General features: G+C 43.4%; 2 protein-coding genes across 2 annotated transcripts; both read right to left on the bottom strand.

Moving 5' to 3' along the window:
- Positions 1-361: 361 nt before the first annotated feature.
- TMEM239 (transmembrane protein 239) lies at positions 362-850 on the bottom strand. Its single transcript, XM_044680594.1, has one exon. The coding sequence runs from the start codon at positions 848-850 to the stop codon at positions 362-364; it is 489 nt and encodes a 162-aa protein (XP_044536529.1).
- A 7,674-nt stretch (positions 851-8,524) lies between these two features.
- Positions 8,525-13,334, bottom strand: C6H20orf141 (chromosome 6 C20orf141 homolog). Its single transcript, XM_044681794.1, has 3 exons — positions 13,225-13,334; positions 8,843-9,082; positions 8,525-8,741 (listed from the first exon to the last, which is right to left on the bottom strand). Exons 1-3 carry the CDS (start codon positions 13,332-13,334, stop codon positions 8,525-8,527), a joined length of 567 nt encoding a protein of 188 aa, XP_044537729.1.
- Between the last annotated feature and the right edge of the window lie 1,564 nt (positions 13,335-14,898).

The raw sequence follows: 14,898 nt of genomic DNA, 5'->3' as shown, positions 1-14,898 counted from the left end.
CTCCCCCTTTTTGCCTCTAGAGAGAAGAGGGTTCCTTGAGAGCAATAGCTTCTCTCCCAACCCACCCAAGGCCCAGCGGGACTTCTGGGGCAAAAAAGACCAAAGATACTGGATAAGTCCCAGGAATAGAGGCTGGACAAAGGGGAACTCCTGGGTCTGATGGAGCCAAAGTGCACAGGAGGCTGAGAGAAAGAGAGCAAGGGCAGGACTCAACGGGACCAAACCAAACAGAGGAGACCCATGAGGCTAGAGGCGGTGGCAGAGGGCAAAGCCCGTCCCTTGTATTGGATGGGGTTGAGGACGGGTTCAAGGCCAAGGCTGGATTTGGGGCCGTATTAGGGGCAGATAGTGGTCCCTTGTATTAGATGGGCCTGGGACCGGGGTCGAGGCCAGAATTGAGGCTGATGACAGGTCCAGGCCGGGTCATTCCAGTCAGTAGCCCCAGCAGGCTGAGCAAGGTAGAGAGGAGCAGAAGAAAGGAGGCGGCAAAAAGCAGGGCCGGCAACGCACTCAAGGCCATGAGCAGCAGGGCAGGCAGAAGATGCTTCCACACAGCGGCCACTACGGGCCAGAGAGAACGCAGCAGGTGGCAACCCGTGGTGAAGAGAGCATGGCACAAACCCAGGGACAGCAGCAGGTAGAGCCCGGATTCAAGCAGCCACAGGCCCCGCTGCAAGGGCACCCACCAGCAGGACGAAGAACACCAGGTGGTCCAGCGCCGCCGGCCGCCGTTCGGGCCCTCCCACCACTGCTCCCAGGCTCTCCACAGAGACCAGCTCCGCCAGCTCTGCCTCAAGCCCTCTCCCGCCCCCGCTTCATCCGTCGCCACCTCCGCTCTGGACCGCTGCATCGACCCGGTGCACCTGGCGAGGGGGGAAGGGGAAGAGCTGTGATCCCGACACTAATGGGAAGGAAAGTCCCTAAGGGGAGCCGATCCCAAAGCGCGGGGAGCGGAAGGAAATTTGTGAGCCCAAAGAAGCAAGGAAAGAGGGATCCCAAAGCACCTCCCGGAAGGGAAAGGGAAAGAAAGAGGGATTTCAAAGCACCTAGTGGGAAGTGGTCTGAAAGTACTCGCGGGAGAGCGGAGTAATACTCGCATCGCTACATTCCAAGTACGGGACTGATTCTAAACACTAGAGCAAATACGGGGCTGGGAAGAGGTTGATTCTAAGTCTTGGGCAGTGCTTCTGAAGCAGCCCCGGGCAGAAGTTTGTAATCCCAAAGTATCTGGGGAGGCACAGGCTATGATCTTAAAGCAGTGCGGTGCTGAAAGGGGAGGGGAGAAGTAGCATTCCCTGGGAACAGCCTGGGAATGAGAAACCACCCGGGTCTTGCTTGGAACCTTGTCTGACTCCAAGAACCCAGCCCTAAGGCCAGGGTCTCTAACCTTCGGAAACACTTCAGTGAAGAGTCTTGAAGGCCTATCTAACCCGGAATCTGCCCTGTGCTCGTGTACAGAAGAAGGTCAGAGAGCTTAGGGAGGACCAAGGATCAGGACGGCTTAGAAAAGGAGAAAAAGCAAAAGGCTAAATGTCGCCTGGTCCTCCCTCTGAAGCCGAAGCTGAGGAATCCGGAGAAGCCTAGGCAGTTCCGTGAAGCTGACAGCTGAGATCAGTCAGTTTTTGTAGGCTGCTAGCCTAGAGCAACCTCCTCAGGTCCCTGTTGCTGCTGGGGTTAACTGAGAGGTTCAGCACTTTTCTTCCAGTGCCTCATCCTAGAATGGAACCAGGGCTCTGGAAGACTATTCCAGAAGAAATCAAGCCTCTCGAGCAAACTGTGGAGAGGCTCATCACCTGAGAAAGTCAGCCAGCGCTTGAACTTTTTGGAACACAGCAGCTACAGGGACCATCTGCTAAGTCGCGGGAGGGTGCAGTCTGTGTCAGCTACATCTACAGAGAAAGTAGCTACAGATCCTTAAAGTACTGGCAGAAGCTTGGAACCAGCCCCTCCAACCCTGAGAACGCAGATCGTGAGAAAAGGAGTCAGAGACAAAGGCAGGGGCAAGGGAGCAAGTATAGACTGGTGGTAATATCTAGCCAATTGCCTGTGCAGTACATCTTTCCTTGATGACTTGTCAGGCTTTCATTGGGCTTTGTCCCCCGAAACCCAAGGGTCCAGGAGGAGCCCAACACTCCATGTTTCTCCTTGGAAACTGATTAAACTGCCCCAGGAAAGCAAATGGGCTCTAGGATCTCTGAAATTCATGACAGAAGTTAAGAAAGAAGAGAATAAAGGAGGAAACAAAGGAAGAGATGAGTGGCAGGAAGAGGGGTGAACTGAGGAACCAGAAGCAGAAAAGAGGCAGGAGAGGTGAGAGACAGGGAAGTGTCCAAGAAGGAATAGCAGAAATATGTGCCAGGGAAGTAAACAAGAGTGGGGAGGAGAAAGGAGAAGAAATGAGACATCAAGAGAATATAAGAATGAACCAGGGAAGGAGATAGAAGATGGGATTAGAAAGGGAACAGAATCATGGAATATAAGAGGTAGAAGGGGCTTCAGAGGGTATAATCCAACCTGTCCCTGAACAATAATTCTCTCTAGAACATTCCTGACAAGTGGCCATCCATCCAGCCTTTGCTTGAAGACTTTTAATTAGACCCAATACCTCTGAGGCAGTCAATTCCACATTTGGATTGCCCTGATTTTAGGAATTTCTTTTTTTTTTTAATTGAGCCTCAATATATCTTTCTGAAACTTCTTCCCTTTGCTCCTCTTTCTGTCCTCTGGGGTTAAGTGGACAAGTCTAATGTATATTCTATAGGACTATTTTTCAAATTCAAGTATTCTCCCCAAGTCTTCTTCTATCTTTCCCATTTCTATCAAATAGTTCTCAATAGGTTTCAAGCCCCTTTATCATTCTGCATACTTTCTAAACTTGTCCATGCTGGACAGATCTCTGATCACTTTGATATGGTCCTCCTTCTATTTTTCCATATTACAATCTATCTATAACTACTCACCCTATGTGACTTGTGCATGCCTTCCCAGAAATCCTTCCCAATGGGGTCGATTCAGTATGGTGGAGGGGGGCTTTCTTTAGCTTATTGTGACATTTTGTGCATAACAATGAGTATACAGACTATCTGTTTTTGCTCTAGGACCAGCTCACTTCTCTTTCCATTCATACATCTCTTTTATTATATCCTTTATATCACTTCTCGCTTTTAATAATTATTTTATTTTTAACTTTTATTGATGTAATTCTTTTTTTGCATTATTCCTATTACTTCTCAATGACTCCACCTCTCATAGAAACCACTGTTGTAAAAAAGAATTATGATCTTGCAAAACAAGTCAATGCATTGGCAATGTCTGAAAACGTATACGTCTTGGACCTATATTGTCTTCTTCCTGTCCATTGGGAAGCAGGTGGCATACTTTGTGGTCAATCCTCTAGCAGTGGTTCCCAAACTTTTTTGGCCTGCCACCCCCTTTCCAGAAAAAAAAATATTACTTAGTCCCCTGGAAATTAATTTTTTTAAGTTTTAATAGCAATTAATAGGCAAGATAAATGCATCTGTGGCCATCACCGCTTCTCTGGATCACTGCAGCACCCACCAGGGGGCGGTGGCACCCACTTTGGGAATCACTGCATCTAAAGTCACCACTGGTCACTGCATTTGATCAGTGTTCTCAAGTCTTTCAGAGTTGTTTTCAGCTACATTATTCTGATCATATATGTTGTTTTCCTACTTCTGCTTATTTTGCTCTGAATCATATATAAATCCTTCTCTGTCATGCTTGATGGCACAATCATATTCTACTTTACTGATATGCTGCAACCTATTCATCCACTCCCCAATCAATCAGTGGGCACCCACTTTCCAGTTTTTTGCTACTCTAAAGTTTTACTCTAACGTTTTCTATGTATGTGTAACCCTTTCCTTTGTCTTTGGCATCGTTGTGGTATATACCTAGTAGTATAATATCACTGGGTCAAAGGGGATACCAAGTTTAGTGAATTTTTTCATTTAATTCAAAATTGTTTTCTAGAACAGTTGGACCAGTTCATAACTCCAAGTGCATTCAGATGCTTGTCTTTCCATGGGGCCTGCTGACATTTACTGTTTCATCTTTTGTCATTTTGCCAATCTGATGGATATGAGGTGATAACTCAAGAATTGTTTTTATTTTCTGCCACCTCTAAGTAATTCCAAATAAGTAATAATATGTTGTAATTATCCTCATCGTTTGTCACTATCTTTCATAAAATGTGGTGCCAGAACTGAATGCACTATTACAGGTATAGTCTGAATGTGATGAATGAAAACAGGACATAACACATCCTTTGCTTTTCTTCTTTTTTAAACCCGTACCTCTGTCTTAGAATCAACATTAGGTATCAATTCCAAGGCAAAAGAGTGGTAAGGGCTAGGCAATGGGGGTTAAGTGACTTACCCAGAGTCACACAGCTAGGAAGTGTCTGGGGTCAGATTTGAATCCAGGATCTCCTGTCTCCAGGTTCTGGCACCCTATCCACTAAACCACTGAATCCTCTATCCCTTTCCTCCTTTTCTAAATGCAGTCTGGGACAGTCTACCGACTGTTCTCTGAGCTCTATCTCTTTTCTCTGGGTCCTTCATTCAGGACTGTCATCCATGTCTAGAATACCTTCCCCTTCTTATCACCATCTTTTAGCATCTTTACCTTTGTCGTGGGTACCCTGTACTATGTCTATAACCTTGGCTTCTCCTTCAGGGTGTGAGCGCCCTCTTTCTCTTCAGATTACTTTCTATTTACACATTGTCTCCTCTTCCCCTCTCATAACAGCGACTCTGATTTCTTCCTAGGTTTCCCCATCACCTTGCACAGTGCCTTGAATAGAGAGCAGGTGCTTAATAATAAGTGTTGGCTGAATTGGACATCAAAACATTTTGATGCTTTGTTTTGTTGTCACATCACTCTTTTGGCTCCTATTGATCTTGAAAGCCACTAACATCCCCCAGGACTAGTTTTCTAGCCTTTGGAGTACATGGAGGGCTCGAACAAGTGGGAATGCCAGCCCAAGAGATGCCATGAGAAGCCATATAAAAGGTGTCTTTAAGAGAAGCCTGCAATTGGATTTTGGAGCCTGGGGAGATTTGCTGGAGATAGGACTTCTACAATAGCAAACTGGCTTGGAAGGCAGTAGCCTAAGGCTGTTTGGGCTGAATAAAGCAAACACACAGCTCTGGTGAAGAGTGAAGATTAAAACTGGAGTGAGACTGGAGTCTATTTTGGTGAGGGATATGCCTAAACACAAGGCAAAGAATAACACAGTCTTCCTCTGACACCACCGCCCTGGTAAAGGCTCTCATTTTCTCATGCCTGCTTGGTTGGTCTGCTTGCCACAAGTCTCTCTCCATTCTGGTCCATCTCATGCTAAAGTGATTTTCCTTAAAACACATGTGGGTCAACTCAATAAACTCCAATAGCTTCCTATCTCCTTAGATTCAAGTACAAAATCCTCTATTTGGCATTCAAAGTCCTTTATAATCTGGACCTTCCCACTTTTCCAGGCTTCTTACAATTTATGCCCTTGCCCCCTCTTTTTTTTTTTTTAGACCCATGCCTTCTTAGAATTGATACTGAGTATCAAACCCTAGGCAGAAGAGCAGTAAGGGCTAGGCAATTGAGGTTAAGTGACTTGCCCAGGGACATGCAGCTAGGAAGTTTCTGAGGGCAGATTTGAACCCAGGACCTCTTGTCTAGATCTGGCTTTCTATCTGCTGAACCATCTAGCTGTCCCATACCCCTCTAAGTTGTTTCCTATTTATCTTAGCTTGATGGTACATATTTGTGTGCCCTTGATCCCCTTCATTAAATTGTATACTCCTTAAGGGCAGACCCCATTTTTTGACTTTGTATCCATAGAGAGCACAAAGCCTGGTACATAGTATATGTTTAATAAGTGTATATTGACTGGGGCAAGTAGGTGGGTTGAGAGCCAGGTCTAGAGCCAGGAAGTCCTGGGTTCAAGAGTGACCCTGGGAAAGTCACTTAACCTCAATAGCCTAGCTCTTACCACTTTTCTGCCTTGGAACCAGTATTTAGTATTAATACTAAGACAGAAGATAAGTTTAAAAAAAAAAGCATACAGACCAGTGGCAAATCACCTTTGTGATTTGTATATCTATATACATACATACATACATATACATACATATATATGTGTGTGTGTATATGTGTATATATATCAGTATACTGTATACTGTATATATATATACACAGTATGTGTATACTGTATATATATATATATGTATATATATATATATATACACAGTATATCAGTATATACTGATACGGGCTAAGATGAGAAACAGGTTTATGGAAACATTGGCAGGAGTCAGTCCAAGTTCCATAGGGATCTTCCTACAGATGCTGTTAGACACAGAATCTCTCTAGTCCTTTATCTTTGAAGAGTCCAGAATATGATTGAAAACAAAATAAAATTTTACATAAAATATAAATGAACTAGGTGGGAATGGAATGGAATTTTTCCAATTTTCCAGTGGCTTGGGAAAAAGATGGACCCATCAATGTAAGGGATGACTCCCTTAGCATCCGTGTGATCTCAAGAGAATGAGGGGTCAGAGGGCTCATTGGGTGGCCCTGCTCTGGTGCATTTCTGTGAGGGTATGGACAAGAGTTGTACAGAAATGGGCAAAGATAGGCATGTGTGGCGGATGTGATCCACACCAACGAAGGGACTACCCCCATTGATGAGAATGGATCCAGTGGAGCATCAACCACCTAACTAGTCATGACTTACTTATCCTGTACTAAAGAATATGAGGTTTCAAACCCACGTTTAGGACTTTATGTTTATCCCTATTAAATTTCATCTGCTTAGATCTGGGTCAACACTTTAACCTGCTTAGAGCCTTTGGGTCCTGATTCTATATTATCTAGTACTAGCTGTCCCTCTGAGTAATTGATAAAAATGTCCACGTTAAAAAGCCCTTGATAAAAATGGTAAATGGCATAGATCCCGAGGGCACTTGGCTAGAGAGCTGACCTGGAGTCAGGGATGCCTGGTTAATGACTCTTCTTTGGGTTTCCCCTTTGCCGGGTCCATCCGTTTTGTTGTCTAGCTCCCATCTCTCCAGATGGACCCCAGGGATCTATCAAGTGCTTTCCTGGAATCTAGTTAGAGTACAGTATTCCTCTGATCCAGAGGGAAAGGGGCAAAGTTAGAGACAAGGCAAAGGGCAGGGGGACCCAAGAGAGAGGAAAAGGGAGGAAAGAGACAAGAAACAAGGAGACAAGAGTGAATAGAGAAGAGGAGGGAGAGGATCCTAGAGGGGACAGAGAGGGAGAGACACACCAGGGCCATTGTGGGGCTAGACTCACCTCCCGGCAGAACAGCCTTGGTCATGTCGTCACCGCCAGCTCCCTATGCAGAGCTGGGAAGGAACCCCTGCAACCTGGCTCCCAGCCTCCCCACCTCCACCCTACCCCAGGGGACCCCATTGTGACCCGGGCCTTGGGGGAGGGGGAGGGACAGGACCTCAGAAAACAGAGCCCATTGGACTGTGGAGTCCAGGCTCTAGTCCCAGCCTTTTTTTTTTTTTTTCCCTTTCTTTATCTGGAGCTCAGTGACCAGCACTCTCTGGCCATAGACCTGAAAAACCAGAGTATCTTAAAGTCTTTTGCCACAGGAGGCACAAACTATTGGGAACCTCCAGCTAGAAGGGGCTCTCTGGGCCAAGATCTAGCTTGGTGCTGTAGTGACTCCTGTGGGTCTCAGTTTCTCCTTTGGTAAAATGAAAGGTTTGGACTAGATGAACTCCAAGGTCCCTCCTAGCTCTCCAAGGAAAGGCATTTCACCCCGGCTTCTCCTCTCTCCATTCCTTGGTTTCTCCATACTTTCTGGCCAAAAGCCTGCCTGGGATCTGACCTGCATCCCTCTCAATTTAGTCAGCAGACAGAAAGAAGATGAACCACCATAGAACTCTCTCTCTCTTTTCCTAGACCAGAAGCCTGTCTCTCCTCTTCTCTCTAACTCTATTCCCCAGAGTCTCCCGGCCAAGATTTGCCCCATAATCTACCATGACCCCAAACTCTTGGACCCTGAAAGTTCATGAAATTTTTCTCCTTACTCCCTGCGTACTTGTGAACAAATCCCTTTGCCTCCCCCAGTCTCCATCTATTCCAAAAAACAAGGGGGTTGAACCCAAAGCTCTCTACAAGCCCTTGTGAACTAGAAATCCTAGGATTCTAGCTGTGTGGGAGAAGGGATTGAAAGGCCTCCTTGCAACCCCACTGGTTTTAGACTCTTGTTTAAGGCTCCAAGGTTTAGACTAGTGAGTCAAAGTTGACTCTAGAGTCTTCTTGGCCTCCTAGACTGAATCCGCTTCAAACCCTGAGACCTGGAACTAGTTTAGGGCCTTCTTTCCAAGCCACTCACCCCAAAGAGGGAGAAAACTGAGACCTAGAGGCAACTGGAAAGGAAATTCAGAGCCAGAGGCTGGGACAATTCTCATGTATTTTCTGTGAGGAGGCCTAATTAGACTGCTGGTTCCTGGAGAAGAGAGGCTTTGCTTCAGGCCATAGGCCAGAGGCTAACTACAAGGCTGAAGATGCTGAAGGGCATCACGGCCCCAAGGATCAGCCCTAGGCCTGTGAGGAGAAGGAATCCATCCAGGACATGACTCAGGGTAGGTGGGAGCAGTGGTTCTCGCAAGCGGGGGCCTTCACCCCCTGCTCCCAGGCCAAGGGGTCTAAACATTGGCCTTCGAGGCAGAGGCAACTCCTGGGGCCTACAAGGAAAGGAGAACCCAAAGTCAGACTGAGGCCAAAGCACGAGGGCCCAGAAACCGGGGTGAGCTGGGGCGGAGGCCCCGGAATCTAGCCTTCTTACCCATGGATAAGGTCAAAAGTCAGGAAACTCAACATTAGAAACAGCAGCAGGAGCATAATAGCTGGACCAGCCAGGGCCAGGACCAGGCGAGCACTGACTCCTAGTATGCCAAGGCCTAAGGCCCCATCCAAGAATGTGAGTGAATTCCTTGGAGGTACCCCATGGCCCTCCAAAACCTCAGGGCCCTCACCAGCTTCTAGGCTTCGGCCCCCTACTGGGCCCATTCGATCTGCTGTGGATCTGTGGATACAAAAACACAGACACATGAGGATGGGTACAAAAGAATTCCATGTTTGTTTGTTTGTTTTTGTGTTTTTTTATGTTAGGAACTTGAAAATCCACAAGAGCAAAAGGCTAGGGGAAATTTTAAGGTGAACACATCAGGCATTTTTATCTATTTTGGGGAGAAAGAGGAAATTCAGAGGAAAAATAAGAAAGTGATAACAGAAGGAAGAAATACTCAATTCTCAATTAGCTACTTTTTTTTCTCTACCAAAAAAGAATGATCTTTGGAATGAAACAGGTCAAAATAAAGAAGTCGGGCTAGAGAGACAGAAATGGGGAAAGAGAAATGGAGGTACAAGAGATGGGAGAATCAGGTATGGAAACAACTTAATCTAACAAAAATATTAATAGAGCACTGCACTAAGCCCTGGTGATAAGACATGTGCCCTGCAGGCCCTCAAGAAGCTTATAGTTTTTTTTAAATTATTTTAAATTTTGTTTTATTTTTATTTTAGTTTTCAAATCCTCTCTCTCCCTTTCTGTTCCTTCCCCACGTATTGAGAAAGCAAGCAATATGACATTCAATTATACATATGAAGTCATGCAAAATTCTGATAAAAATAATAAAAAATAAAAGTAAGAAATGTGAAGAAAGTGGGGAAAGTATGCTTCAGTCATCATCAGTTCATCAGATCTCTCCCTAGAGGTAGAGAGCAATTTTTTTTTTCATTATAGGTCCAAGAAGTTAATAATCCAATGGGGAAATGGGAAATATACACAAATAGACACAATACACAAGAAAGAAGGAAGAAGTACTCCATTTTCAATTAGCTACTTTTTTTCCCTACCAAAAAAGAATGATCAAAGAAAGGTGGAAAGAAAATCTAAGAAATCTAGGCAAAGTAACTTGAGAAATTTTATGAGAAAGAAATCATTTTCCTGGGGATGAGAAGGGAAAAGATTTTGAAGGAAGGCTTCATGAAGGAGGAGGCCCATGAGTTGGGTCTTAAAGGAAGGAAACAGTTTTGGGGAGGGCAGGTTGGAGTGACAGACCACTCTAGGCAAAATATATGACTCAAATAAAAGGAAAGAAAAGTAGAAGAGGGCAAACAGCTAGTAGTTCAATTTGCTTGAAACAGAGAGTATGGGGTTGGGAATAGTATGAAGGAAGACTGGAAAAATTAAAGTTTGGAACCAGATTATGATATCTTGGAAGTTGGAATCAGAAATTTATACTTGCCATCATTTGGGGAATGGTGGAAAAAATTGTGGTACATGTTGGTAATGGAATACTATTTTGCTCTAAGAAATAAGCAAGATGATTTCAGAAAAATCTGGGAGGATCTGCATGAACTGATGCAGAGAGAAATAAGAAAAACTGAGAGAACCGTACCCAATAACAGCAATATTAGGCAATGATTATCTGTGAAAAATTGGCTACTCTCAGCAATGTACTGATCTGGGACAAAACTGAAAGACATGACAGGGAATGTGATCTACCTCCAGAGAAAGAACCGTTACAGTCACATTGGCGTATCGATAGTTTTATTTGGGGGGTTATGGTTATATATGTTTAATCTTACAACAGTGACCAATATGGAAGTGTGTTTTACATGACAATAAAAATAAAATTAAAAAAAGAAATTTATACTTGTAGGAAATGGGAAATTATTAAAGATTTTTAGACAGATGCATGACAGATCTGTGCATTAGGAATAGGATTATGGCAGGAGGGAGAGACCGTTATGTAGGAAAGACAATAGGAGTGCAGACTTGAACTAGGGACTATGAATGAAGAAGAGAGAATGGATTTGAGAGATACTCTCCGATATTTCAGGGGCTCTATCATCTCATCAGTATAGGTATTCCCAACAAAAATGGAGATCACACCACTCCATCCTACCCAAAGCCATCTTACACAAAGTCAATTTGAGTCCTCCCATAAATTCTTTGCAAGAGATTCACCTAAAGTGCAGGGGGGAAGGAAAGAATTGCATGCATCCTTTTTTCTTTTAAATAATATACATATATATATACATATATACATATATATATTTTTCCCAATCAGCAAAAATCTGCCTTCTCATCCTCCTACCACTCCCTACACCGAACTTGAGAGCTAAGGAAAAACTAACCCTGTTACAAAACAAGTATAGTCAATCAAAAATTCCTATATTGACCATGTTTCCCCCTCCCAAAATGTGTCTCATTCTGCATTGAGTCCTTCACCTCTCTACCAGGAAGTGGACAGTATCTGTCACCATTAGTCTTCTGGAATGGTGGTTGGTAATTATGCTGGTCAAAGTTCATAACTCTTTCAAAGTTGTTTGCCTTTATCATATTGTCACTGTATAAATTGTTCTGGTTCTGTTCACTTCACTCAGCATCAGATCATACTGGTGGTTTTCTTTTGGGCTTTTTTTCCCCCAAGAAGTGACTAGTGGATTCTTTCAACTTCCACTTCGCTCTCTGGTTCTAAGAGATCCAGGCAGTTTTCTTTTAAAACTTCTTGAAGTGTGTAACAACTAGGTTCTTTTTCTTGGTTCTGAATTCAGATAGTACAATGATTTTCATTTTCCTTTTCCCCAATCTATTTTCCAGACCATTTTTTCTTTTTCTGCAAGATAAGCTTATATTTTCTTCTATTTTTTCAGTCTTTTGACTTTGTCTTAATATTTTTTGTTGTTTCATGGAGTCATTTGCTTCAGTTTGTTCCATTCTAAATTTCAGGGATTGTGTTGCTTGGTCAAGATTTTGTACCTCTTGTGTCAAGCTATTGATTTCCTTTCTAATTCTTTCTTCTATAGGTCTCAGTTCTTTTCCATTTTCCCCCTCAAGAATTCTTATTTCATTTATTAAAAATTTTTTTAATAAAAAAAACCTTTGCTTCAGCTCTTCCAAGAATTCTAATTGAGTTTTTGCTCAAACACTATTTTTCTCTGCAGCATAATTTGTTGGTATTTTGGAGTCACTCTCTCTGCATTTGTGTATTGAGCATCCCTGCCACCATAATAGCGAAATATGGTAAGGTTCTTTTTTTGTTTGCCCATTCTTCTAGCCTACTTCCTGAGTTAAGACTTGATATTAGAGCAGGATCTGTCACATTTTTTCAAGAAAGATCTAAGCTGGTCTTGTTGCTACTTTCTTGGGATATGGAGTCTTGTGTTATTCTAGGACTTCAGGGCAGGCTGGCAACCTAACTCCTAACAGAGTGGTTTGATCCAGGGAAAAGTATGATTGCTACTCCGCTAGTCTGAGGTCTACATATTCCTGACATGGGCTTGCATCCATGCAGGAGGGAATTGATGCTACATTCAACTCTTATCAGTCAGTCAGAAAGCACTATGGATTCAGAATGACAGAATGGTCAACCTTCCCTTTGGCCTGAGGTTCCTGCCCTTCTAGGTCTGCTCTGGACCTCTGACCCAGAACTGAATAGTGGGTAACAAAAATTCTAATTTGCTTCTGTCCCTATCAGAGTGACCTAGTATGGGTTCGGGAGTGCCCCGTTTCTCAGACATCCTCTTGCCCTGGTACAGAGCCTCTCCCTGATGAGACAAAATGAAGACCAATTACAAAATGGAGTTGATTTGATGTGGGAATCAAAAGGACTAATGAGGTTCTATCTCACAAAAACCGACTCCATATTGTATTTCCACATATTTTCTCTTCCATTTTGTTTTGTTTTTTTTTCTGTTATTCATTCACAGGAAACTAGTTATATAAGCCACCTATTGTTTCATATGGGCAGGGGGATGTAATTCATCAGCATCTTTTCATTTTATGAATAGAAGACCTGGAAACCTACTCATTCTCCTCCCAACTTGGAAAGCCCATATCTTTCCACCAATTAGAAATCAAATTAGTATCTTGGTTTATAGTTTTTATTATAACTAATTGGTCTTATTTGATTGTTTTTTGTATATAAAACTCTGCTTCACTCTATATTCTTTGGACCGACTGGGTAATCCACTGACATTCATTCTGACTGCCTAGTTAATAAATTACGCTTGCTTAGATTGTTTCCTCGGTTATTAATAATTAATCACCACATCCCTGAAAGCTGGAGTGGAATGTATTCTTGCCCCAACCCTGTCCTCAACATCACCAGACCTCTCTGTCTCCCTATGTCAATCTGAGATGGAGGAAGAACTCACTGTGACTTTTTCTGGATTTCCCCATCAGGATTGAGTCGTGCATTTTCTAGATCTGTATGGAGGATTTGCGGACAAGAGCTCAACCGCATTGCTTCTTGATACTCCACCATCTTGTCTTTCCATGCATTCTTCTTACACTGCTCCGATAACACTAGAGCACTTAAAGAGAGAGGAGTGAAATGGGGCAAAGTTTTGAGGAAAAGGTTTGACTTAAGGTTGAGTTTGACCAGCTATAAGAACATCCTTGTGGAAAATATCCAATTAGAAGAAACATAAAACAAGACTAGGTGACCGATGTGCTGCCCAAGGGCGCCAATATTTACAGGGCACCAATGGCACTCATAATCAATCAGAAACATAGAAACGATGAGGATTAGTATCTTGCATGCAATGGTTTACTCAGTGGCAACTTCTTAGTGCTCTAGATCTCTTCCCTGACAACCAAATTTGTCTTAGAAAGTTAACATGATGTTATGTTATTTCATAACACATTCCCAGGGCAAAACTTGCTAGTAATGTCTCTGCCAGTAGGACTGGAGCTCAGGGGAGCTGTTTATGATGATTGTTTGGATATCATCTGCACAGAGATGGTAATAACTGAACCATGGAAGTAGAAGAAATTGTCAGGGCAGAGATAGAGAAAGAAGAGGGCTAAGGGTAGGATCCTGGGGGAAACTTGTGTTTAAGGGGACAAAGGAAAATAAGGAGCCAGTGAATGACTCGTTTTCCAAAGCGTGTTGCTATTTACTACTCTAGACCAGGAATGTTTGACAGGAATGCCAGGAGTAATCAGAATGTCAAGAGTAATATGACCAAGGTATCATTCATAAGGGCTTTTACCACTTCATACCACCCCCTCCCAATGTTCTGGATACTAAGGCTCTATTTATGAAGCCTGAGAGACAGAGGAATGGTTAGAGAGATACGAGAAAAGCCAGAAGAAAACAGCACTGTGGAAAATAAGGGAGAAAAGATTTTCTGGAAGGAAAAGGATAGATAATAATGTAAAATGTAGCTGAGAAGCCCAAGAAGATGATGTGGATATTTAAAAAACAGAAATAATGACTTAAGGAAAGAGGACAGATGGATGAGGAGAAAGTAAGACAGAGATGGGAAGATCACTGATCTATAGGTCCATGGCTTTAGAAATAGAAAGGACCTTGGAGGTCATGAAATCTAATCCCGTATTTTATAGAAGAGGAAAATAAGGTATGATGACTTTCCTAGAGCCATACAACTAGTAAGAGCCTAAGGCAGGATTTGAACCCAGGTTCTTTTAAATCTTAAGCCTAATGTCTTGTTCATTACAGTATGCTGCCTCAGAAATGAGAATATAGCAATAGGAGAAATGATCCTGGGAGGCCAGGTGTGGGAGGAATGAGGGAGACAGAGATGGTGGAGACAGAGTTGGCGAAGAGGCAAAAGGAGAAAATGGGGCTTGGGACCCAGAGATAGAGAGGCAGAGATCAGGGGATATAAGATTAGGAGAAAGAGGTAGTGATCCAGGGATGAGGAAGCAGAGATGTGTGTGTGTGTGTGTGTGTGTGTGTGTGTGTGTGTGTGTGTGTGTGTGTGTGTGTGTGAGAGAGAGAGAGAGAGAGAGAGAGAGAGAGAGAGAGAGAGAGAGAGAGACTGAGAGAGAGACAGAGACAGAGACAGAGACAGAGAGTGTGC

This window comes from Gracilinanus agilis, chromosome 6 (genome assembly GCF_016433145.1).
Source record: "Gracilinanus agilis isolate LMUSP501 chromosome 6, AgileGrace, whole genome shotgun sequence".
NCBI lineage: Eukaryota > Metazoa > Chordata > Mammalia > Didelphimorphia > Didelphidae > Gracilinanus > Gracilinanus agilis.
The sequence above is the reverse complement of the archived record's forward strand: the minus strand, read 5'-3'. Positions and strand labels throughout refer to the sequence as shown.